General features: G+C 45.3%; 1 protein-coding gene across 1 annotated transcript; it reads right to left on the reverse strand.

The window, feature by feature from the left end:
* Positions 1–4,487: 4,487 nt before the first annotated feature.
* On the reverse strand, positions 4,488–26,335 carry rab11fip5a (RAB11 family interacting protein 5a (class I)). The gene is made up of 6 exons (XM_053434042.1): positions 25,956–26,335; positions 14,436–14,944; positions 12,212–12,734; positions 7,790–10,126; positions 6,252–6,408; positions 4,488–5,366 (listed from the first exon to the last, which is right to left on the reverse strand). Exons 1-6 carry the CDS (start codon positions 26,333–26,335, stop codon positions 5,103–5,105), a joined length of 4,170 nt encoding a protein of 1,389 aa, XP_053290017.1. The 3' UTR covers positions 4,488–5,102.

Consider the following 26,335-nt stretch of genomic DNA (forward strand, 5'->3'; position numbering starts at 1 on the left):
TTCTCAGGCAGGACAGGAAGTGGTGAAGAGAACTACACTTCCCAGGAGAACATGCGGTGTTTTCAAGCCCTTTTTTAAAGAGGAAACGCATCCGTGCTGTGCAGCTGAAGCCTGATTCAAAACAAATACATCAACAAACTGGAATGATGAATGGCTGGATGGAATCATAGGAAGTACAGAGTTTGTGATGTCATCACCCTCAAAGCTGATATATTCACCTATTATCAATCCCAAACTATTTATTTACTGAGTATTTATAAAACCACGAGTTGTTAAAAAAGGGAAATATGTCCTGAACTCTCTAATTTCCCGATTCTAAACTTCTCATACCTTTATAATATTCAGCAGAGAGTACGTTTCAATACGGCAGTGTAAAAAGCTGCAGTTCCATGGGTGGCCACTACACCTGGCTCCAAGAGGGAGCAAATTCCCATTGACTCCCATGTTAAAAAGCCAGACTTTAGAGCAGAATTAAACCTGTTTACAACCTGGTACAAAAATTGGTTTGATTCTCAATCGCGAGGTTCTTCCATCATGACAACTCTGAGTGGGGTGAATTTTTTTCTAACTCACTTGTTTAAACGATATAGAGATTTGAAATTATGAGTAATCTCACGTGAAAACTAGATTTGTCTGCCACCTTCAGTTTTTACATCGTTAATCTCAGGCAGACTTTACTGAATTATTGTGTTAAATATAAATAAATTATAGGAAGTGTAACTTTACTAGAATCGAAAGTCACATAGAGAACCTGAGGCTGATGTCCACCACCTATTTCCTAAGCTGAAATGATTATGATCTGATGAACTTTGAAGTAATAAACTTTAATTTTTACCATGTAAAAGTCTGTTAAGGAGTTAACCTCCTCCTCTTTGAGAAGCACAGCATCACCAGCTGCATCACTGAGTGGACCATCTCCACCAGTGTGTGTTGAGGCTGCTGTCATCGAACTCACGACACCATCGTGACCTTTTGTAGGGTCTCTGTTCTTCTGCTGTGTCTGCCTCTCTTGACCTTTTTGTAGAAGGTCTGGGTCGGGGCTCCTCCTCTTTGGGAAGCACAGCACCAACAGCTGCCTCCCCGAGTGGACCACCTCCACCACTGTCAGTATCGATGGTAAGGTCATCAAACTCCAGACACCATCGTGACCTTTTGTAGGGTCTCTGCTCTTCTTCTGTGTCATCCTCTCTTGACCTTTTTGTAGAAGGTCTAGGCAGGTGCTCCTCCTCTTTGGGAAGCACAGCACCAACATCTGCATCACTGAGTGGACCACCTCCATGAAGGTCCATATTACAGTCACTGCCGTCGCTGTCATAACGGTCAGGGTCATCAGAGTCGTCACTTTCAGGGTTACTGACCTCAAATTCATCCCACCATCTGAATTCGTTTTCCCAATCATCCTCCTCTTTTGAAGTTCTGCTGGATTCTTCAGGCCGGGGGTATTCAACCTCAACACCAACATCAGGAGCTACATCCCCTCCACTGTCATTACTGTCCCCCAGATGGAGAAGGTCCACAGAGGCCTGTGGGCTGCCATCATTATAGACTTCATTATTTTCATGATTTAAAAGGTTGTCGTCGAAATAATCCATTCTTATAATACGGTCTTCTTCAGCTGCTGTGCCACGCATCAGAGCAATGAACTGAACTTCAGCATCATCTGGTGGCATGTATCTGCTTAGATAAATCTCAATTGACCCAACTGCATATAAGAGACAGAAGTATATTACTTTTACCATTCATAAGATTAATATGTCAATCAGTCCTCCTTTGATAGATTTTGGAAAGACTGTACATCAGAGAGATCCATGTAAAATAATGATTTAAAGTACTGACTGTTTCCAATGCTGCCGTTTGGTCCGTCTCCTTGTTCCATTTTTATTCTTGATATTGTCGGAAATTCTCTGAAACCAGATTGTTCCAGTGTCAAACTCTACGTGGATTTATTTACACTTCTGAGGTCTTATTCCTCTCTGATCTGTTCATTGCCAGGTGTTCTGTTAAAGTTATTATCGGGCGTTCTGATTGGTTTATTGGGGGTAGGCAGCCAGCATCAAAGTCCACTACCTCTACTCCTCTGATGGAACCGCTTTGATGTCCAGCGATATCCTTACGGTTCCTTACATGGACACTATGATACATCCCGTCCCAGAGGCACTTCAAAGGCACACAGGTTCTATCTAAAGAGACAGATGCACAAAGGAGCTGATCCCAACAAAGCGTCAACATCTTAGTGGCTAGACTCAAATCCTGGCGTCCTTTGATAACTCTGGCATATTTAAGTGAGAGATTTGATCCATGACTGTGGCTCAAAGTAATTTCTGACCTTTGATGTCGTTGACTCTCTATGCACTGGAACTGCTGTGTTTATTTAATCACTATTCTTTTAATTCATTTTAGATTATAAACCTATACGATATAAAAATACGTAAAAGTGGATGCATGTTTATTTGAAATATATAAATGTTTTGTTCATGTGTTTAACTGAAATGGAAGCAGTTGCACAATTGCCAGAAATCAACCCTGAATGCAAACCTGAAAACACACACACACACACACACACACACACACACACACACACACACACACACACACACACACACACACACACACACACACACACACACACACACACACACACACACACACACACACACACACACACACACACACACACACACACACACACACACACACACACACAAGAACCACCGAAGAAAGATGCACAACCAAACATATAGTGAGCAAGAAACACAAAATATTCTTTATTAAATATACAAAATTTGTGAAACAGAATTGCATCACGAGTTGTAAACTTTCCAATCTTACATACTACCTTACGCACATTCCACTGGCTAAACAATCAAGGGACAAGGTACAATCAGTTTAAATAAAAACCTTCTTTTTCAAAATGGAAGACGTGGGAGAGGACTGCGCTTGGTAAGTGCCGAGTCACATTGAACACGTCTCTACAGTCGTCTACGCACTTGGTATTGCCGTCGCATAGCGAGAACTGACATGGAAGGACGAGTGATGGACGAGTCTGTAACGCTTCAAGCTCACTGGCTAGTCGCTGTCGTGGTGTCAAAGGCCGAGTGCTAAAATCACAGAGCGATTAGAAAGTGCAGTACGGTGTAAAGGAGATCTAACTAGACCGACGTGAGACAGACGGGTACAGGAGAGTCGTGTTCTGATGGTTGAATAGTGCAAGAACATCCACGAATGCTGTTAACAGTGGCATCATATCAGAATATCAGAATACTTCATGGTGTATCGATCTGCTCCATGGATTAAGTTTCAAGGCTTTTTTTTGGCATGTCACAGGAAGTCACTGTTACGCTCAGTTTCTACTGGTATGCATACAATTTGTTTTTGTGCAGTGATCCAAACAATAGCATAACAAAGCATCAGAAGAAGTAAAAAAAAATAAAAAAATCATAGAACAGATGGCTTCTCTTCTGCAAAACCTGCCCCGAGCCCCGACGAGCGAAATGAAGTGCTTGATTTTTAATGAGCATCAAAACAAAGCAAAAAAATAAGGCAGCGTTTGGCATATATGCTGTAACATGTGGTATATATCCCTTTATAAACACCTGAAAGCTGCAGCGCTATGCGTGCCTGAGGCGAAGCGGATGTGACACACAGACACGGAGGGAGTGGGAGTCAAGTACCAGCACACCGGAGTCGTGTGGATAACGACCACATGGGCAGAAGGCAGAAGCATGAGATCCGAGGAGCTGCGGTGACACTGAGTGACGCCGCCATCGCTTGAAAACACCGTGAGCCGGACGACAACCTGTTTAGCTTATGTGGCTGAGCATTATGGGTAATTTCAAGAGGGGGAAAAACCGAGCGAAAACACCACTAGTCCTGCGTAGGAAAGGGAAACCATTCACCTGGTGGCTAAGAACACTTTTGAACATTCGTACGCTACAATCGCTTCCCAGTCAGCGTGCAGGGGGTGAGGCCGAGCTCGCCCCCCCCGCTCACATCTGGTTCGGTCAGAGCTCTCGATGCATCTGAAGAGAGTCGATCCATAACAACGTGTATCTGCAAAAAGTGTCTTGGTCCGAAACACACAGATGGTTTTGCACAGTTTGACCCATTAAATAGAAACTGAGCATCAGGGAGATGATTCTCTAAATCACAACAAGAGATATTATGAGGCTATTTATTCATATTTGGGAATAATTAAATAAAATATTTGTACACTCTCCGTCGCAGCTACTGACTCGAGTTCATTTCAGTTTAGCGAGAAAAACCTTTATTGATATTTGAAACTTATGGCGCTAACTAATTCTTTACTTATTTATAAGTTTGTCAGAGGTGTGTTTATCAGATTTTAATCTTTCTACTTGTTCCAAGTCAAATTGTTGTTATTTTGTCCATTAAACTCTTTGTTTTGAAGTTTGATTCGGACAAAAATTACATGACCCTTTGTAGAGCTACTAATTGATCCATTAATAGAAAAATAACTTCCTGGGGGGGGGGGGGGGGGGGACAGCTCCAGCTCTGAAATCCACTGTGAAGAGAAAAAGGCAAAAGCTGAGAAGATGTGACCTGTGATGGATTCTCTTCTCAAGCTGGTTTCAAGTCTCCACACCCTGATTTTCAAGCTGGACTGAAACAAACAGAACCCGACGTCTACCTCAAGGAAACTGGAGCTGATGCATCAATCTGTATTCAATGGTCTTTGTGCGATATCGGTTGTTTACACGTTGTTATGGACCGAACCCTCTGCAGTTCCTCTCTCTTGTGATAAGGTGATAGAAGTGAGACGTGAGGTGAAAAGGAGGAGTCCGTGTTTCAACAGTCGGGGACCCTCAGAACCCAAGAAGAACCCGGTCCTTAGACCCGGCCGTAAAAAGAAACAACGTGCCGTGTGAACCTGAAAGCAACCTGAGGACCCGCTACCTTCAGAACCGCCCCAGCCACCTTCAGCCGGCCCGGACTCGTGGCCTCGACGTCTCTCGGTGCCTAAATATTGGTATCAAAAAGGACAGCGTAGCAGTGAAAAGACTAAAGAGCTGTTGTGGAGGTTAAGAGTGAACAGATGAGGATCGGACTGCAAACCACCCCCCCCCTCCCACCCCCTGCCTCTGTCACTTGAGCTTGGAGCCCACTTGCAGGAGCGTGGGCTTCTGCTCCATGATGCGCACCAGCAGCGTGTCGATGTAGTCCTCCAGGTCTCGAACCTGCGGCTTCAGCCTCCTCAGCTCCAGCTCCCGCTTGGCCAGCAGGACCCGCTGACGCTCGAACTCCGCCCCCTGCCGCCGCAGGTCCGCCTCCCGCTGCCCCAGCAGGGCGACCAGTTCGCTGTGGGTCAGGTGGTAGTACGAGCCCGCCCCCTCCGTCAGAGACTGAGCCTGAGAGAGAGAGAGAGAGAAAGTCAGAGAGAGAGAGAGAGAGAGAGAGTCAGATAGAGAGAGAGAGAGAGAGAGAGAGAGAGAGAGAGAGAGAGAGAGAGACAGCAGAGGATAAGAGCGGTGTGATGGTTATGTTTCCACCCCGTGTCCATTTGACGGCAGGATAACACAAAACCTACTGAACAGATTTCCACAAAACTTGGTTAAAGGATCGAGAAAGAAGAAAGAATCTGGACAAAGGGGCGGATCCAGGCTTTTTTATGGTTTTAAATTGAATCAATATTTACATTTTCTGTTAAATTCAATTAAGATTAAATTGAAATTAATCAACAGGATCTGGGTTTTCTGTGCCAACAGAATAATGCGTTTCGCTCAGTGATGGAACGTTCTTAGTTTTCATTTATCAATCTGTAAGTTATGAAAGTATAGAGCCTCATAACAGAAATGTATGGTTCATTTAACTCAAATAGATTATCTGTGTAAATACATTAAAGTCACTAATCCCATTATCAGGTTTACCCTTAGTTTTAGGTAGAAATGATTAATCTATTTAACTGTTATTGTTCAAATGAATATTATTGTTAATGTTCGGTTATTGTTATCATCTTCTGATTTATACATTTTGAATTATTGTATTTACTTTATTATTCTTTATTCCTATTTATTGTTAATGTCTGTTTTTATTTCTGTTCTCGGCTGAAACAACTTAAACAAAACCAAATTTCCTCTCCCGGATAAATGAGGGTTCTCAGATTGAGTTTTTCAGAAATCATATAAATCTAACACTTTCTGACACTAATAATGCAAAATAAGACATAATAAATATAGAATTTCTTCTATTTTTCTCATTGTATTCAGTTGATTAATATGACAGATGTACTGCACCTTCCTCCTGTCCGTCTCCGCCTCGCTGACCTGGCTGCTCCTCCCTGGGTGGATGGTGGACTTGAGCTTCTCCAGGCCGGTGGCCAGCACTGACCGGCCCTCAGTCCGCTTCTCCTCAGCCAGCATGGCAGTGGTCAGGGGCCTCACTGGGTGGGGGCTGGACGGGACAACAGCCAGAAATACATACAGTACATAAAGTCAGGTATTACACGTGATGCCAGCCACACACCTTTGTTATACTTCTAAGTGATGTAAGGAACCCGGTCCGGTCACCACACTGCAGGTCTTTGGTCATTTTATCTGCGTATGACATGTTTCTTTCCTCCGTCAAGGTTTGACTACAACCTTTTCTGGAGGTTTTGACCATTTATCACATCTTCACGATGATTAAAATGGAAATTAATCAAAATATATATATTTCAGTTAAAATAAGATCAAGAGCAAAGGGATCAAGAGCGATGAAGATATTTCGAATAAATCTATTTCTGAGATTGATCAAATGACGGCTTTATTACGAAAGTCTTCTTAGATCTAAAAATCCTTCAAATCAAATAATGTGAATTTGAAGACATCACTCTTCAGTTAAACTACACTTCACTTTATTTTGCAGGGGTTCAGAAGTTAACAAGGTTAAAAACTGAGCTTTTATTCTGAAAATCACAGAGATCACAACGTTGATTTCCTTTGGGAAGCGTCACAACCATTGACTTCAAATTAAATCTCTCTCTTCAGCAAATTAATAATAAAAAAAAAAAAACTACATTACAATAACACAGGATAAACAACCCCCGTGTCGGTGACCTACATTGAGAAGGAACCTTATTTAACGTCATGCCACGACAGCCCTGGTGTTAAATGTACAGGCTCCATCATTGTCCTATATCAGACTGTTCTGTAGACCTGCAGCGTGGCACCAGACATGGATGCAGGTTAGACAGGGTGAGAGTCCTCGCTACAGGAAACGCTGGTGAAAATTGAAATTAAATGAGCTCAAAACTGAAAGATTTAATTGCATGCGTCAGTGCAATCAAACAGGGAGAAGTGTGTTAAATGTGTTATTACCCCGAGGTGAAAAGGAAATGCTATCAGTGACACAACAACACCTTGTTCGCCTCGAAATCGAGCCTGGTTTCCTGGTGGAGGTTTTGGCAAATGAGTGTGTCTGCCGGCCCTGTGGGGAGGTGTGTGTGTGTGTGTGTGTGTGTGTGTGTGTGTGGCGGAAGGAATCAGGGCAAAATAATAACTGCTAATTGGCCTGAGGCTCCTTTTCCCCTCTTGTTGCCACACACAAGACACCTGCAGAAGAGTCCTGTTAACACCAGTGTGTGTGTGTGTGTGTGTGTGTGTGTGTGTGTGTGTGTGAGAGTGATGAAAAAGACAAGGTCACACCACAAAAGGAGAAACCCCTTGAGAGCTGGCGACTCAGAAGAAAAGCCGGCAGAAGCGGAGCGGCAGAAGAAGACTGAAGAAGACAACAGGATAGAAATTTCTGGAAGCTGGATCCCCTCCACCTTCTCACGGAGCATATGCAACCTCACCTGTTCTGCTGACTGGCTGCCTGCTGCTGCTGCTGCTCCTGGGTCTCCTCGGGCTCAGCAGCTTGAGCCGTGCTGGGTGGTGACCCCGCCAAAGCAAGGGGAGGGAAGGAGCGGAGCACTAGAGAGGAGCTACTTAGCATTAAAGAGGGAGCAAAGGAGGTCAGAGAGGGGAGAGCGAGGTCTGGTGGAACCGACAAGGACTCCTGAATCGCACCGGGGTCGCTCCCGAAGGAGGGCAGGAGGAGCTCGTCAAAGCCGGGCGTCAGGGTTCCCTCGGAGTGGGAGCGGTGGAGCACAGCAGATCTTGAGAACTCGTCATCCGTCTGGTTTTCCTCACCGAGCCTCTTTGGACCGCAGCTCTCCTCAGAGTCTGTAAGTGCTGCAGGAAGAACTTCTAGATCAAAATCCTCCCCCATCATGAATTTTGTCTTGTCATCATATTCTTCAAATCTGTTGGTTTGGTTGACTTTTCTGCTCGATGACGAGGATGCACCGGTGGACTCCTCTAGGCCCAGAGCAGCGTCAGCAGGTGTCTGAATGTCGCTCAGCTCACCGCAGAGCGTTGAGTTCGCAGAGAGCGGCGTCTCGTCGAGCTCCGAGACGCTGGAGGACGAGTGAGACACACAAGTCTGGTAATCCTGCGAGTCGGTGCTGACATAAAGGCTTTGGAGGAAGCTGCTGGAGCTCTGATCCGACACCTGAGTGTGCAACAGTGTGCTGTCGAAGTCCAGGCCGGGTCTGGTTTCACCGAAAGCCCCAAATGACACCGGACTGGACCGGCTCGCCTCCGGTCGTCCTAAACTGGTGTCCAACAAACGCTGCTTCAGATCAGGGGAGGAGGTCAGGACGTACAGCGATGGGAGCTTGGAGGAGAACTCATCATCTGGAGTCACAAGAATGTTGACGTCTGTATTGTTGTTTCCAGAACTATCCTTAAACTCCTCAGAGAAATCCAAAATAAGGCTTTTGAACACATCAGACTGTGAAGAGTTGTTGGATTCTAGTTGTACTTCAGAGACGTTCGGCAACAAGTCCGGGACGTCGTGAAGGTTTAGTGTCTCCGTTTCTTCACCTTTAGTGTCTGACTCTCTTGCGGTGATCTCAGACTCCTGATGTGGAATCACCGGGGACTGTGGTGCCTCTGAATTGTCCGGACCTCCATCCCCATCCTGCTGCTGAACAACAGTCTCCTGTGCGACCTCTAACACCGTCCAATCGTTTGACCGGTCGGTGATGTCATCTACGGACTCTGAGGGCTTCTGGTTTTCGGACAAAGCGGCGTCAGGATGTTGAATGTTGCTCTCAAAGTTCCGTGCCTCAGATTCCTCGGAGGAGGAGGATGCAGAAAGTCTATCGGCATAAGAAGAAAGACCGGAGTGGATGTCGTCCTCGACCGAGCTGCCGAGACCTGATGAAGCAGGATCCGGGGAGCTGCTGATGAGCTGTGTGGACGAGGTGTTACAGGGGGTCTGGTGCATGTTAGTGTTAGTGGTACTGCTAGCTTGATTAGTGTCCGTGCAGGCGTCAAGCTTTGATAAATCAGGAGGAGGATTCAAAGTTGTGTTGTCGCTTTCAGACATGATCTGTTCTGGGATTGTTTCAAGGAGATGTGCAAATGCGTCAGTGGCTTCTTGAGCGTCGGACGGGTCTGTCGTGCAGGGGTGATGATGTAGTGCGTCACTTTCACTAGTGTTCCGATCCGTTATGGGCAGTAACGTTTCTTTATTATTGCAGTTTTCCAGCGGATGGTCACTGGGCGTGTTCTGCTGTGTTTTGCAATCTGTGCTCAGGTCCTCTGGAGACTGGAGCCTGCCAGCTGCAAACTCTTCAAAACATTCGTCCCACTCTGACTCCAGCTGCCCAGCGGACATTAAAGGGTTGGATAACTCCTTGCTTAAAGGGTTCTCTCCATCCGTGGGAGCAAGAGGAAGGAGACCTTTCTCAACTTCCGCCATCCCGTCACCCGTCGCAACATCGGTGCCAACGACAGAGTCCTCTGTGGCTGGGTTGTCACAGGTCACGGTGTGGCTGGGGTTACTCGCCGGCGGAAAGAGCTGAGCTATGGGGGGCCGGGAGCTGGAGAGATAGGGCAGAGGAGGCAATGTGGGTGTTGGGTCCTGAGTGGTTAGCATGTCGTCATAGAAAGGGTTGTGCTTGCGGACAGAGAAGAAAGGGTTGCAGGGGGATATGGGAGGTGGGGAGGTCTCCGAGCGGCAGAAGGGGTTAGTGGGATGCAGCGGAGAAACCAGAGAGGTAAGATCGACAGGGGGACCCGAGGGGGGGTGACTAGAGGGGAGGGGATCAGTGTTGGGGTCTAGTTTAGGTGACACCACCAGGCTGTGAAAGGAAACGCACAAAGTCCTCTGGATTAGTGAGGATGGCTCATGGGACCGTTCGTCTGCAGGAGGTTTTCAGTCTCATTTCACATTTAGGGATTTCTTTGGGGGGGGGCAGATAACAATATCTCTGCCAAAGCCCAACAGTCCTCTTATGAAATCACATTGTAATTCACTAGATCCAGATTTTTTTTATTCGAATCGACACCAAATCACACATAATCCTCATGAGAAATTAGAAGGATAATCATGAAGATCCATAAATTATTCTCTGAGGAATCAACAAAAATGTCAAAGAAATATATATTTGGATTCTTTGCTGTTTTCGTGTGAATCTGTGACTTAGATAAAATGTTCATATCAACAAACACAAAGCTGATATATCTGTGAAAGGCTCACATTGGTATATTAACGACCAACTGATACGCTGGTCGGGTTCTAAAACAGTTTTGACCCCAATTTTAAATGTAAAACCAGCCGTTAGATTAACTGGAAACATTTTATAATAACATAAAGTCCTCGTCTGTGACTGTATTACTTTTTAAAACGCCTTCTTCTTGTACATTCACGCACCTAAAACACGTGTTCCTGTGCCTCACCTGGGTTTTCACTGATATTTTGCAGGAGCTGCAGCTGAGTGTTATGATTACTTTCTGCTACCGCTGCCAACTTGGCACTTCCCCCCCCCCCCCGAGGATCCAAGTGTGTGGTTGTGTAACCGATGAAAACCTAAAGTTACAGCGCTGGCAGAAGGATATTGAGTTTACTATGGTCCAGAATAGCTGAGCTCGCTTCGAGCAGCAGGCGCTTATCAGAACATTATTCTGCTGCGGATGAAAATATTATGACTCAGTGATTGTTTATTCTCGGTTCAATGAACTGATACAAAATTCAAAATTATTGTTAGTAAGTGTTTTTGGAGACCTGGTATTAAAGATTTGATTTATATTAGATACCAACACAAAGAACCTTCGGAGCAGCAGGCGACAGCTCCCAATTAAATTACCCACTTCAGATTGTGTTTGTGTTCGAAGTGGAAACACACACCCACACACACACACACACACACAAACGCACACACCCATAAGACACCAACACTCCAGCCCACATCCTCATCTTTCCTATGCAACTGGGATTCTCTCTGAACCGTGTTACAGCGTTTGCGAAGCTTCAAGCTTCATGGAGCTAATTTCTCGAGAGCAGCGCCCTCCTCCATCTGCATTGCAGATACCTGCTGTAACCAGAGACCGGGGGGGGGGTGCACAAAGCTGGAGGCAGCGTCTCGCCACCATGCCGGCACGCAGGAAGTGAAAAGTAAACAACCACCATGATCCAGTTCGACATGATGACACTGTGGATGTGGAGTTTGAAACTGAACCCTCAGGGAGCAGAGGACGATTTACGAATTTACGTCTTGAAGTTTTATCAGATCTTTACGCTGAGATAATTCTTTCTTTAACTTAACAAACTAGCTGCTAGTTTTCTGAGATTAAACGATGCTGGTTGGTTTCCATGTTGTCAGTTCTTATGCTAAGCTAGGCTAACCATGTATATAAAGATGGACGACACGACAGCTCCCCACAGCTCCCCTGGTGGCTGGCTGCGGTATAGGTCATAAACCCTTCTCAAACGCCATGTTAGCAGACGGGACATGAAGCAAACCAAATAGACAAAGTTAACATTGGATAGAATTAATTCAAGTTAGTTCATCATCACCTTGAGTAAAGTTGTGTTTAGACGTTTGCTGCGAACGTGTCAGCCTGCACATCAAACACATTCCTTCACACACACACGTTTTCTACCAGAACACAACTCAAGTAGAACACAACACAAGTAGAACACAACTCAAGCAGAACAGGTCACGTGTGATCGGACCCGAGCGGTTGAGTTGAGAAGCAGAGGACTCCAAACAGTGCAGGTTCAAACTCCCGACAGGCTCATGAGCGCGTCAGCTGCTTTTCACCAAACTGATTTCATTCATATTTATACTGAAATGTACTAAAAGAAAATCCATCACCTGTTTGATGCTGTAACAAAGGGTCAGTGTGTCGTTAGCTTCCCTCTGTGATCACAGTGTGTATCTCACCTTGGTTTGCAGTGCGAGTCCTTGGATCCGAACCAGCCCTTGTGTTTCTCCGGGGTGGCCGCGGGGGCCCCCTCCGCCCCGTCCTTGGACCCTTTCCCCCTCTGCTTCTTCCCCTGGCTCTCTGACAGAGCGGCCCGACCCAAACGCTCCTCTTCCTCCTCTTCCTCCTCTTCACCCTGCATGGGCCCGCTTTGCTCCAAAGCCGCCGCTATGGCTGCTTTCTCCTCCTCGCCGGGTTTGTCAAAGGACCAGCGGCGCCCGTCGCCCCCGGGGGCTTTGTGAGGGTCGGCGGACGCCCTCGGGCTGAGGTTCTGTAGCGACACCGACACGGGCAGAGACTTCTGCAACAGTCCCAGGCCTAAAGAGTCGACGGGTTTTCCTGAGCCTGGGTCCAGGGGCTGGACTTTGTAAGCATGGCTTCCGTTAACAGTAAGCTGAGGCACTGCTATGGTGATCTCACCGGCCTCGTCACCGGAGTCACATCTGAGCGAGGACGACTTGGGCGACGTGTTTTCCGTGTGCTCTGCAAAAAACGAGAAACAGAGATAGTGGGAAAATGGATGCAGGTAATCAAAGGCTCTGCTAAATTAAATTTACAGGCAGCTTAGTCGGGTGATAACACCTTGTAATGGCTTTGACTTCCAGGCTCTTCACAGCAGGCTGGGTCAGTAGCTCTGGATTAATTCACCTCTGTGTGATTACTCACTTCCTGTATAATGGGAAGCGTTGCTCTGTGCTTCACTGTGCAGAGTCGCTCTCTCTCTCTCTCTCCCTGTAACTCTGCAATCAGGCGATTTAACAGAGCAGACGACACTCAGAGGAGCTCGAACCTCCGCACAGTCCACACGGCTGTCGAGACACAGCAGCTCCACAACTCACCCTTAATTAAGTCTTTGTGGGTCTGTTGTGTAGTGGAGACTCACACGTTACCCCAATTTATTCTCACTATAACAACACTGTGGTTGTAAAGCTGGATGATAAGGACCAAGTATTTTATATTAAAAATTTAAACCAATGTTGCTGATAATATTTCTTTCATTTTGATCGCTGTTCTTTAAATCTCCATGTTTTCCCCCTGTGAAGCTTTTTGTTCAGGAAAGTGCGATAAAAATAAAGAGTGTTATTAAAATGTCATCACACTAATAAATGAGCTCAAACAGAATCTGATAAAAAAAAAAAAGAAGTCCTCAGACGTTGCATAAATTGTTGAGCTAATGTGATAAGTACATAAAGAAGTGGTGGAGATGAAACCCACTCGATATAATAAAAGTGGATTATTTGTGGCCTCTTCCTGTTTCACACTCACTTTGGCTGTTGCACGTACGAACTGAGAACTTTCCGTTTCACCGTCCAATCACAAACGCAGCTTCCTTTTCAGAGTAAGACGCGACTGGGAGGCGACCTCATGAAGAACACAAACTAAACCCTTCTGCTTCTGGAGTGTTATCTAAGATCTTATATAGACTGAATGAGTGAGATCTGCTCACCACTGAAAACCTGAGGCTGCATTATCCTGCTCTTTGTACAACAGAGATTAAGACCTCTGTAGGTTTCTGGACTCAAAACAATCATCAGCAGATTAGAACTGAAACAAATCGTTGAATTGTTTATTATCAGGTGTTCAGGTCGCTGCTCGCTGCTTCTCAAATATCTCTTAATCTTTTTCTTTGTCATAAATTGAATGAAAACTACTTTTTGTTTATTTCAAAGTCTATATTTTAAGTAAACTTTTATTCATTCTATTTAATTTACCTTTTATTTATTGTTTAAAAGTAGCCTAAGTGGTATACACTTCTTAATCTGTCAGTTTGTGTGCAGTTGACAGGGACTATACAATAATAGGGCAAATTTTTATTTATATTCTCTATTGGCTGCCCGGCAGTCAGTTAATGTTGATATTTGAAAAAAAAATTGTAAAGCTCTAAGTGAATTTGACTGTGTTGTATTTGAAGGTATGACTCAACTGTTTTCCATGGTCCAGTATTTAAAAAAAAAAAATAACAAAAAGAAATTGCAAGAAATCGTAATATCGAATCGCAATACATATCGTATCGCCACCTAAGTTTTGTGATAGTATCGTATTGGGAGGTCCCTGCCGATTCCCGTCCCTAATGAAAACTGACTTTTAATATATTTGAGTGTTGCGGAAAGAAATAAAAAAAACACAGCTTCAGGCTCTCTGAAACTTGAATCGTATCCTGGTCTATCCTCTGGGGACTCTCACCTGGGGAGTAGTCTGCCGTCAGGTTGCTGCTGTTGCTGGGCGAGTTGGAGAGGTCAGACACCACCACACTGATGCCGGCTGTGGGACTGAGGCTGCCCCCCCGAGACGACTCGCTGCTCTCTGAGCCGAGCGACGTGCTGGAGCGAGTGTCCGACGACTTCCTCAGCTTCCCTCGGAGGAAGAAGGTCCTCATCTTGCTCCGCCGGGCCTCCCCCCCCTCGTCGTCCTCGTAGTCCTCCTCACCGCCTCCATCGCTCGGCAGCCGGGTCCGAACCCGACTCCCGGAGCCGTTCCCACCGGGCACCACGGCCGAGGAGGAGTCCTCCTCACTGGATCTCCTCTTCCCCCTCATGCGTTCTTTGAGCTTATTGAAGGTGGAGGTGCCCTTGTCCTTCATCACGAGGTCGTACATGCTGGCTGTCAGGTTGTTCCTGGTGAACTGGACGCTGACTTGAATGTCTCCTCGTTCCTTCTCCTTCTTCCCGGTTTTGGAGTTGAGTCGGTACCACCTGCAACAGAACACATGGAAATGGTTTGGAACGTTTCCCTGAGGTCATCTAGCAAGACGATAGAATTAATCAGCAGCAATTCTGATTATTGATTCACTGTTTGAGTCTTTTATCAAGTAAAATCCTGAATGATGATGAGGATTTTATTCTTTCAATAACCACAACTTTCTCTCTTTAAACATTTAACATTTAATTAAATATTAAATGTATTATTTTTCCCATAGTCAACATGACTCAACAGGTGGAGCTCTTCTACAGCTTCAATCTTATATGAAAGACGAACAACAACAAATTCATTATTAATTTATATTAATTAATAAAAAACTAAAGAGAATCCAACATCCCTAAGAAATCTGACAGGACGATCAGCAGTTGAAAACAATTAATTGCTGGATTATTTTGGATATATAAAAAAAAACTTTGAGTCCAGCCTCCATCTTTTGTTCTCCACTATAATGACAAAGCATTTTTTAATTCTTCTCCATGGCAACTGCTGTGGAGGATCATGGGTAATGTAGTGTTTAGACTTTATCAGAGTCAAAGCTAATGACGTGTTATTATACAAGAAGATCCAGTGTTTCTGATTGAATAAATATTTAAATGACAAATAATTGGAGACACACACACACACACACACACACACACACACACACACACACACACACACACACACACACACACACACACACACACACACACACACACACACACACACACACACACACACACACACACACACACACAGTTTGGCATTGAGTGACGTGAATGACTGTAATTAAGCAATGGGCTAAAATGTCTGAGTGAGTGTGTGTGTTTGTCCTACTAACCGCACACTACTGTGTGTGGTCAAACATCCCACAATGCCTTGGGGAAGCCTCTTGTTCTTTAATCAGACCGCGTTAGACAAGCACAAAGAAGTGAAACGATGGTGATCTCTGGTTTAACGGTGCGTGTCCCACATAGCCACAACAACAGACCCTCAGTAAAAACCAGATTCCCCCCCCCCCACCCCCCTGCTCTAGATTCCTTTACCGGACGGGCACAGAGCAGCGGTTCTTAGAAGCCCGGCTCACGCTGCGAGGAACAATGACACCGTGACACCTCCCTGTGACTCATGGGAAAGTCTCATCTGGTCTGTTGTGACTGGTTTTAAAAGAAAAAAGAGGAAAATTCCCCCCCCCCCCCCCCCCCCCCAGCGAACACATGTTTCTGACACTTGGTGCCAACAGGAGGGGGGAGGGGGGGGGGGGGGGGGTACCGCTGCAGCGAGGGCGACAAACCGAGAGCTGCTGTTATTTGTTCACTTCCTGTGCTGCCGGGCTATTTTCAAATCGCACCCCGACCACAGAGACTCCGAGTTGCTGCATCGAGAGGATGACAAATACCTGCCACAATACACAATCCTTCTCTGGTATGGTGCAAAGGTATATACCCTACTTTCTTAATATCATACAACTACAATGGAGCTCGAGTTATATAAGCACATACCTCCACCAGATATCAGTTCCCTAAATGTGCTTTATTTGTTTGTCCTTAATGATAAATAAGTAGTATTTAATGTAGAAATATAAAACAGGATGTCAGAGATATAAGTGTGTGTGGGGGGGGGTGACACTTCAGGAATGACTACAATATCCTGTTCTGTCGAGTCAACAAGAAAATCTAAATGTCGTGTTGTGGAACGTCAAATGTGCGACTGAGAAATGTTCCGAGAACAGAGGTTAGAAAGTAAAAGCAGAGGAATGGAAGCTCCCACGTGAAAGTAAACTGAGCAGAGAGCTGTTACTGTGTGTGATCCCACGACATGAATCTGCAGTTGAAGTTCTGATAAAAAAATCCCTAAAATCCACATTATAGGTTTATTTCTTATACATTTTTCCTGCTGCATAAAGAGTGAAACAACGTTTTTACAACCCTGAGCAGAGATTACTGCTAAAAGGTTTGTTCTTCTTTTATAGGAACTTAGACATTTTTGGAATTTTTGAGGTTCCCGGCAGATTTAAACTTTGTTATGACAGAATAAATGATACGTTTCACTTGTAGCTGTAAAGGAACGAAGCTAGGACAGTTTAAAAACCACTAAAGAAAGAGATTTGATTCAAACCCACGGGTCTCTTGGTCACAAACAAAAATCAGTGGCTTTGCTTCCAGGTCCCTTTTTGGTTTTGTTTGATCACAAAGGAAAAAGAGACATGAAAACTTTCAGCTCCAGTAAAAACACTAAGTGTAAGTGTAGGTTGTTGTATAATCATCGTCATCATCCAGCCGCCGGCCTCGAGTTCAGCCCTGACAACACGGTGACACCCGGGAAACTACGCGGCCGCGGAAAAACAATTAACAAAACAAAACGCCAGAGCTTCCAGAGCGACTCAGAAATAACAAGCAGGTGGAGCCGCAGCACAGAGGAGAGGAATGCTGCTGCTGCTTTTCAAAGCTGCACGGGAACAAAACATCACGTCACATAAACACACGTTCAGAAACCCACTTGTCAAGAAGGGAAACGAGAGGAGGAGCGACACTCCCGTGTGGATACAAGCAGTGTCAAAGTTTGTGTACTTGTTAAACTTGACAGAGGCTTAGTTTTAATCCAGGTGATGCTTTTACATTTCGTCAAATCAAATCCTGGAACCAGATTATCAAGCAGTGAGTTAGCAAAGTAAATTCCTGAGCTTCAAACCGGTTTGTTCTCTTCTTTTCTTTTCTTTCAATCTGAAGCAGGGCAGATATTTGTTTTTTTTTGGTGTCGGCTCTTGCTCCGGCGACTGTGCTTGTATTCGCCGCCTCAGATGCCGGCTAGGTGTGGACTCGAGTTTCACACCGATGCTCCAACAATAGTATCAGTCCTCCTCCTCCTCCTCCTCCTCCTGACCGGGCGGCCAACTCCCTGCCTCCGAGGTGGGGCTCACATTCCAGACACAGCACCCGGGAGCTGGGTGAGGTTCTCTCCTGCAGACGTCAAGCTACTACTAGAGCAGCCATCATTGATTCCACCGTCCACACGTTGTAATTGTTCTTACTCTTAGTCTGAGAAGTCCTAGAAGAACTCGCACAAACAGTTTTGAGATTTATTTGCATTTATGCTTTAAAGTTTTTATATTTAATTCAACCCACGCAGGCTGAATAACACAGGACACGCAGGAAATGATTTGCCTCTGCTGACTCGTACCATTTCGTTTACAATTTTTCATCAGCCACAAAACTGTCTTCTGTTTTTTGAAGACGATGCAAAGGTCTATTTATACACGTGCACCTGGGCTTGTGGGTCACGTGATGCATGAACAAGCCTGACGACGACAAAACAAACGCATGTAAGGAAACAAACGTGGCACAGAACAAAAACAGCCGGCCTGCTCGGGCAGAACAGCCGGTCACAGAAGAGGAGCCGGTTTCCCAAACGCATCGTCCCACACAGACGCCTGCACGACTTCCACCAGGCTGTTGACCTGGCACTGTGAAGCATTATGGGTAATAAACAACAATCTGCAAATGCTCAAACATATTTTTCCTTTTTAATTTGTCAGTACGAGTATTTTTTTTGTGTGTGTGTGAACAATCCCCTTCCAGAGCGGCAGAGCATGACAGCATATCTGCTTCCCCATCTTGCAAAAACAGGAAATCACAACACTCCACCCCGTCCCAGCGTGACAGCATCTCCTCCTCTCGGGCCTGCTCACTGACCCACTGAGGAGCAGAGGGCGGGTTCTGTTTTTCCTCTTCCAGCTGCCGGCTTGGTCTTCAGCTTGCAAAGTACACGTCTTCTGTGGAGCAAGTGGTTTGCTCTAGAAAACAGGACAGGAATGAAATGACGAGACAAGTAGGCTATCAGCTTATTTTATCCAGCGTGTGCTCGGGCTCAGTGGGGATCTGGGAGCCTGGGCGGCTTCAGATCCAGAGGAAAGAGGCTCTCTGGAGTAAAAGTGGTGCCAAGGGCAAAGGTGTCAGCTGAGGAATTCAGGGCTTTATTCACCAAATATGTCGGAGTCAACCACAAATATGTGAGGTGAGGTGTCGCCATCTTGGACAACTACCTCTGGTTTTTGGAATTTTACGCAAGTTCACAAATCCTGGAATATCGTAGGATGTAGGAGATGTCATGTAAATAAGCAGATGAAGGAGTCTACAAGGCAAATTTCCATCTCATGCCAAGTTTGAAATAATCCATATGCAGGAAGATCGACAGGGTTCTGCAGCGTTCTACAAGGTCAATTTTAAGATCTTTGTTAGGTGCAACAAATTTGAAGGAATATCAGAATCCCGGAATTATTTACACTTCCACATGATGGAAGATCTATTGAAGTAGTCAAGTAGAGAACAACCCCTCGAAATGCTAAATACAGAGACAGTTGGTGTCAATCTTCTTTACAGCGTTTAAATATCTGTCACTGATGAAAGTTTAAATCTGTGCATTCCACTTTTTTATAGAGCCTGGATGAGATCCCCAGTTCCTTATATCACTTACACAACTCTATCATCAACGACTATTCATCAGACTTATAAACAAGTCTATGGTCACAACAGAAATCCGAGATGTGGAGGGAAATTCTGAAGCTTTAAACCAGGTTAGAAAGTTGTATTTTTGTCCAAAGCGAGTCCCCAACAGACATTAGATCCTTGATGAATATAAAGTGTTATTCTGTCTGCCAATTAAACAAGCTGACTCAGCAGAAATGTTAGCAGCAAAGTCCAAATGAACCCAAGACCCTCGGCTACTCCCCAGAAACCTGGTGTGTCCGAAAAGATGCAAGGCGGTTAAACGGCGCCACTTCAGTCGAGCTTCATTTGACACTTCCTGTTAGACGTCTCTCAGAGAATTAGGCCAGCGAACCCTCCAGGAGCACTGTGGGTAACGGCCTGGCCTGGATTCCTGCCTCCTCAGCAGAAGTAGCAGACAGGCTGCGAGTCCCAGAGCACATTCCACATCTGGACGCGATGAGCTCAGACCTCACCGTTAACTTCCCCTCGTGATAACAGCCGGGCATTGTGTCCTCGCACCACACGTCAGGGACCAGGTGACAGAAAGACTGGGAATGGTTCAATTGAGTCATAAGCGGCGTCTCAATATAAATGCTGGACGCTTCGCTCGGTGGCAAAAGAGTATATTTTCAAATTTGCGAAAAACGGATATTGAGGAAGGAGAACACGATAGCAAAACATGAACTTCTAAATGAGGTGAGCAGCCGGCAGATATTCTAGCTATCATCATTTCCGATGAGTGCACATTGGCCATGTTCTTTGGGACGGCAGCTCCCTCTTAGTATTGGAATTCGTGCACTACGTCGGTGAGTAGAACTCGTACAACATGAAGCCGACAACAATATCTGATTTGAGACACAGAGATAGTGTCCACCTGTCCATCATCTACAGCTCTTATCCTTTGGGGGTCATCAGCTGGAGCCGAGCTGCCATTGGTCGACCATATAGCAGTGCCAATTAGCAATCACCAATTAGATGGGCGTGACTGGGATCGAACCACCAACCCTCTGGTTAGAGGACGACCCGCTCTACCTCCTGAGCCACAGCCGGCACTGCACCTTCAACATTCCAACCTGTGGAAAACTCCAAGAACCAAGAAATTATAATGAAACCTACTGGAGCAATTTAAATAGTTTGAGCACAGAAAAGCTTCAAACAATAATAAATTACAGAAAACTAACTGAGGTGATACAACAAAAACCCTTCAATATCCTGACTGATCTCCTTTATAAATCATTTGATCTGTTAATGATATGTTGATGGAAACCTAGGGTTAGAATCCACTGAATACAAATGGGTGTTTTGTATTATGCAACAGTAAAATGAGTCACTGGGCAAAAAGCAGATCAAGAGAAACAGACGCAGGTGCTGCACCTGCAGAAGCATCCGGAGAACAATAAGTAATAAAGGATAATACGTTCGGACGTCACAGTTATTATGTTGTTCCAGGCAGATTCCTGCATCACAGGGTTCAGAGAACATCGTGTTTAATGCTTCATCAACAAATTCAGACCTATAATGTAGAACTGTGTGAGAAAGCTCCAGCGCTAAGTCTCTATACCACCACCTTTAAGAAAGTTATAACTTCTATTTCGTTATTCTGTAGGTAAAATAAAACCAACAGGAAATAAAACAAAACATGAAATGCAGAACAACCCGTTTCCTTTTCTTCATGTACGACTGTATCTGAATCATTGAGTTTCACTTCAGAACAAATCAAAGGTTTTATCCTTTAAAAGAGACTTTGGGTTCACATCTGATTTGTGTTAAATCCAGAGGAAACCAAATCTGCTCTCAGACGAGCACTGAACTGTTCCTCAGTGTTTTCTCCGGAGCAGGTGCACGTGTGAAAAGTGAACTCTGGGTAAACTCCGGAGCCAATTCTCTGTTTGTCTGAAAACAGCTTCACTTTGACTCTAGTAGCTATCATTGCTTGTTTACACTTGCTGCTTTGCTCACATTAGCATGTCGGCTAGTTGGCTAAAGGGGCTTTGACGAGCTGCAGGAACAATGTCACAGTGACCTAGATTTATCCGTCTGGTTGTTCTGGTCTGATAAACAAACAGAATCCACCTCAAAGCTGCACAGTTGTTTTAAAGCATCTCCTCGTCTTCACTGCACAGAACCTCCACACCGCAGCCGCTGGAGGACTCGTCAGGTCGCACGGTTATGTAATCTGAAATGTCCATTAGACTGGATTCTCTCAGACTGAGTCTGTCGGCTCTCAGCAGAGGGTTTTTCTGGATGCACATCACACACACACACACACACACACACACACAGACACACACAGTAGTTCTGCCTCACTCAGCAGATGGAGGTTCAGTATCACTCAGAGCCTAGAACAACATCAGACATTGGCTTCCACATGGAAATCGTCCTTGGGTCTCTTTTGAAAGCCGCTCTATAAATTCAAGTTATTATTATCATAGAATAACAATATGTCTACAGGACAACTAGAAAGGAGCAGTTTTAAAATATAGCGTCTAAATCATAATATAACCACTGACTATCCAATATGTGATAAATCCCTGACATGCAACTAAAAGCTATGAAGGAAACTGTGTTTGACAAAGTACAAAATTCATGAAAATTCATATTTAGAGTAAAATGTGTTGCTTGTGAAGATCTGGTGACGTTTGGCAGGCCCCCCCCCCCCCCCCCCGACAGACCCTTTTGGGGAATTCACTCAACGCCCACCGTTCCAGGAATCTGCTCTACTCTGAAAGCTCCTCATGCAAAACCATCTCGGCCACTGCTTCCTCTCGTGCCGCCCGTCTGAGGCCAGTTCAACTCGAACTTCATCTAATGCACCAACAGCTGATTAAGATCAGACGGGTGGAGGCTTGTTTTGAATAGAGCAGTCATGTGGACGATTTGCTGCTCTGCCCGCTTGTGTGTGAAGAAACTGTGCATGCATTGTGTTTTATTATAGATTGTTCATTGCATTAAATATTATATCATCAAATTTGATTTACAGGATTCAGCAAAGCTTAGTTTTTAGGACAGTAAAGCCAGTTTGTCATTTGTGCTGGATAAAGGATTTAAATGATGGATCCAAATTGTTTCCATTGATAAACAATATATCGACAAATCATTTTCTGCAACACAAATCTGAAGTCGTGAAGTGTTCGAGTCCCAAACGGATCATTTTGCTCCTTTCAATCCTTGTAGAGTTATTACGGTAAAATTGCAAAGAGTTAGCATCTGTTTTAAACTGTAGCAAGCTAGCTAGTCAAGCTCACATTAGCTCCAGTACCTCCTCCTTCATTCCCACTGACTGTGACGGGAACACGCTGATTCAGAAGAACTCTGTTTGAGAACTGATGAATCCTGGAGAGAATGAAATAAGGTTCAGGAGAAAGGAGCCACTTCCACCTGAAATGTCTCCATTTGCTGGAATATACGACCCCGGGCTCTACATCACCCTGAAGCCTCCACCTCCTCTAACGGGCTTTATAAATATTACAAACTGTAAAGTGACAGAGTGTTGGCAGAACCACCGGAGACACCTCGGCCCTCAGCCTCTGCAAGAAGAAAGTGATGCTGACAAGCCCAGTGATGCCGTTTTATTGTGCTTTTGAAAAGACAGATCACAGCAGTCATCTGTAAATGTCCCCTGACTTTGTGTTGAGGTGAATCCTCATTGAAAGCTGCTGTATTCTCATTCCTCCACCTGAGCTGCTCGCTGTGTTTGTTTTCATTATCAGATTTGACTGCCGCCATTCAGCCCCCACGCAAATAAAGCTCACCCTCAGCAAACAGTTGTGAAGAAAGCACTTTAAATTGATGCATTCTGTAAAACCTGCCAACGTGATAAAGCACAAACGTGATAAATCACATCACGTGATACAAATCTGCAGCTGATAATCCTACAGATGTGATATATTTCTCACAAACCTAACAGCAGTAGTTTTACTTGTTCCTCTCTAACCCGCTGGCAAACCTACCGTGGTTAATATTTTTAACTCTTATAGATGTGTCGGAAATATCCCCGAGTCGGTTCTCACACTTTATGACTCTTCTATAATTGTCCCACTGTGTATTTGTAATAACCTCATTCTGCTGAGCAGTGCAGACAGTCACCATTTAGCAAAAGCTTCAGTAGGTTGGGTACTGGTGCTAAAACATGATCCACACGTTCCCAGCAGCACAATAGACACGTTCTAAACTTATTACAATGTTAAACGTAAGCAGGTAGTGAGAATAACGTTGTTAAAGAACATGAAGAAACCTGAAGTGTGGGTTTCACTCTGGAACATTCTACTTTGTCTTTTAAATCCTCAAACCAGGACTAAAACTCATTGAAAATACACTATATTATTGTGTTTAACTCTTTTTTTCAAGATAGAAACCATCGAGCTTGGGACTGCGAGTCAACTAGAGTCAAACTTCTCCTTTAGCACCAAGCAGCAAGAAGTCAGGATGCTTTTCTCAAGGGTTGAAACACGTGAACACTGAGTATTGCCTCAAGGGGAAATAAAGAGAGACCGCTACTGGTTGGCAAATCAAAATGTGCCAGTTTGAGCCCTTGCAGACATACTGGACGTTTGCCACATGACACATTTAAGTTTGCCAGATATGCCAGTGCTAGATATTGGATTGTATTTGTGTTTTCTTTTTATATTGTAGTTATTTATAATGAAGTTTAACTGTAAAACACGAACATCTCAGGAAGATGATAGATCGGCCATCTGAAGTGTTTCACTCCCAAATACCACCCCTCGACATCCGTCTCCTCAGATCCATATCGTCCAGGCTCCAGATGGAAGTGTTGCCAGTGTTCAGCCTGGTTTCATTGAAAACCAGCACGTGGAGACCGGGACTGTACCAAAGCACCAAACTGCTGACACAGCAACATCACAGACTCTAACCTTCAGGCCACGCGGCTGCGACAGCGACCGACGGGAGGCGACTGGTTCCCCTTTCATCTCGTGTTCACGGGTCTATCTGAGTGAAAGCACAGACGGGTCGGGTGCTAGTCGCGTCTGTAGAAGGACACAGACACCACGAGGGGGAGGGGGGGGGGGAACCTCAGGATGTCATGATGGAGGAGGTTGTTGTAAAGAACCAACATTTAGGTCCTGGTTGTGGCAATGACACCTTAAAAAGAATATGTCTTAAGCTCCAGTGGTTTTATTCATGGTCACATCACATTTCATCCCGTCTACCTCCTGCACATTTGTCATTTGTCTGTGTCCTTTGACTTTGACTTTTTCATTTTGTGGTGGATCCGGCCAAAGGGGCAGATCAATGATTTAGTTTTCACTCTATTTAACATTGTGAGGTGGGTGTTTTTGGCATTTTCACCAACTTTCCAGGATATAACTCATGAATCTTGATGAAACTTTCTTTTGAACACAAATCAACTCTGTAGTTTTAGAGCTGCTGAAACTGAGAAGTTTAGAAAACACTGCTGGCCCCGTTTTTAGTTTGAAAACTCTTTGAGTCTGGACGAGCAGAAACAGTGGTGAGACAACCACTTGGTGATTGGGTCATTTCGGCCTTTGCTGATTTGTCAGGCTCATATCACATGACCGCCAGCCCCAGCTCCCAGTGTAAAACACAACTTAACAATTATCAATTACGTCACTGATCCTGTTGTCTTTGCTACCAGCTGTTGTGCAGTCAAACTATTGTTCGAGTAATTCCTGTTTCCACATGTGAAGTGTACGTGAGTGCACTGGGCATGGAGCATACCAGTGTGTGCACGGTATGAGAGTCAATCTGGTTTATCTGCATTTCAACCACAGTTGGTCAAATTCAGCACAAGCGTCAGGAGCTCAGATGATCATACATATACACTGAAATAGTATTTGTTTATGCCACGAATGGCCAAATGTACAGTAGGATATTACAAAAGTTTAAACTCAAGCAGCAGCATCAGAAAGCTGGTGATAATTTATGACTTATTGATCCCAAATAATAGAGATCTGAAGATGGAAATGTTTAGGCTGCGTACAAACTTCCCGTCTCTTGTGCACGTCCACGCCTGTGGGGCGGTTGTTGCGGCTCCTGTGCGAAAGAACATGTTATTCTAAAAATACCCTGGAGCTTACAGATCGTGAAACTGTTAGATAATCCCAGAGAATTGGGACAGGCCATTAATCCAAACCCCGGCTCTACACGTCACGCCTCGGACCACTGGGAGAACCAGATTTTGAGAAGCCACAACAAAACAACCAGCCTTGGTGTGGGAGGTGGGGATGGGATGGGATGGGATGGGGGGGGGGGGGGGGGGATCTGCAGCCTCACTGGGATGTGTTGTGGTCAGAGTTTAGTTTGGTGTTTCGGTGGGAGGAGGGAGGGAGTGTCTGCAGGGCCCTGATGCAGCAGCACCGATCTGACAGCCGTGTTTATGTCTGGGAACAAACTGGGAAGCACACTACACAACACAGACACACACACACAGTGAGGAGGTAGAATGAGAAAGATGAGCCTCGTGCATGCAGCTGCAACCACATCTGCAGGTTGACACCACACACACACACACACACATACACACACACATATGACACACACAGGCAGGTGAACTCACTGGTTTTTCACCCATCGGCTCTGGTTGAACACCTCGTCCAGTTGAACCACAGCCTGGCCCAGGAACACGTCCAGCCCCATCAGCGCCCGGTGCATGACGGTGAGGACCAGCTCGCTGCCCCCGGCCGGGTAGCCGCTCCGCCCGCCGCCCTGCAGCACGCCGGGCTGCAGCTCGAAGGAGCACTCCTCCCTCCACTCCGGCTCGGTGGTCTTCTCCGCCACGCCGGTCGAGTACTTCTCCTTCCCCAGCTGGATGATGGCGTACACGTCGCTGGTGCCGTGCTTGCCCTTGCCCCGCAAGCCCCTGCCTCGGAGCACCGTCACCTGGACGTGCGTCGGTACCCATGTCTGCTCCTCCTCCTCCACGGTTAGCGAGGACAT

The sequence above is a fragment of the Pleuronectes platessa genome, chromosome 11 (genome assembly GCF_947347685.1).
Source record: "Pleuronectes platessa chromosome 11, fPlePla1.1, whole genome shotgun sequence".
NCBI lineage: Eukaryota > Metazoa > Chordata > Actinopteri > Pleuronectiformes > Pleuronectidae > Pleuronectes > Pleuronectes platessa.

What these genes read in the sequence shown, in the direction of transcription:
- rab11fip5a (XM_053434042.1), bottom strand. Translation starts at nt 26,335, where the DNA reads ATGTCCTCGCTAACCGTGGAGGAGGAGGAGCAGACATGGGTACCGACG. An exon ending in GACGGCAGACTACTCCCCAG is followed by an intron (nt 12,735 to 14,435) that starts GTGAGAGTCCCC and finishes CGTTTTTTGCAG; the next exon opens with AGCACACGGAAAACACGTCG. An exon ending in GCAGCCAGTCAGCAGAACAG is followed by an intron (nt 6,409 to 7,789) that starts GTGAGGTTGCAT and finishes TGTCCCGTCCAG; the next exon opens with CCCCCACCCAGTGAGGCCCC.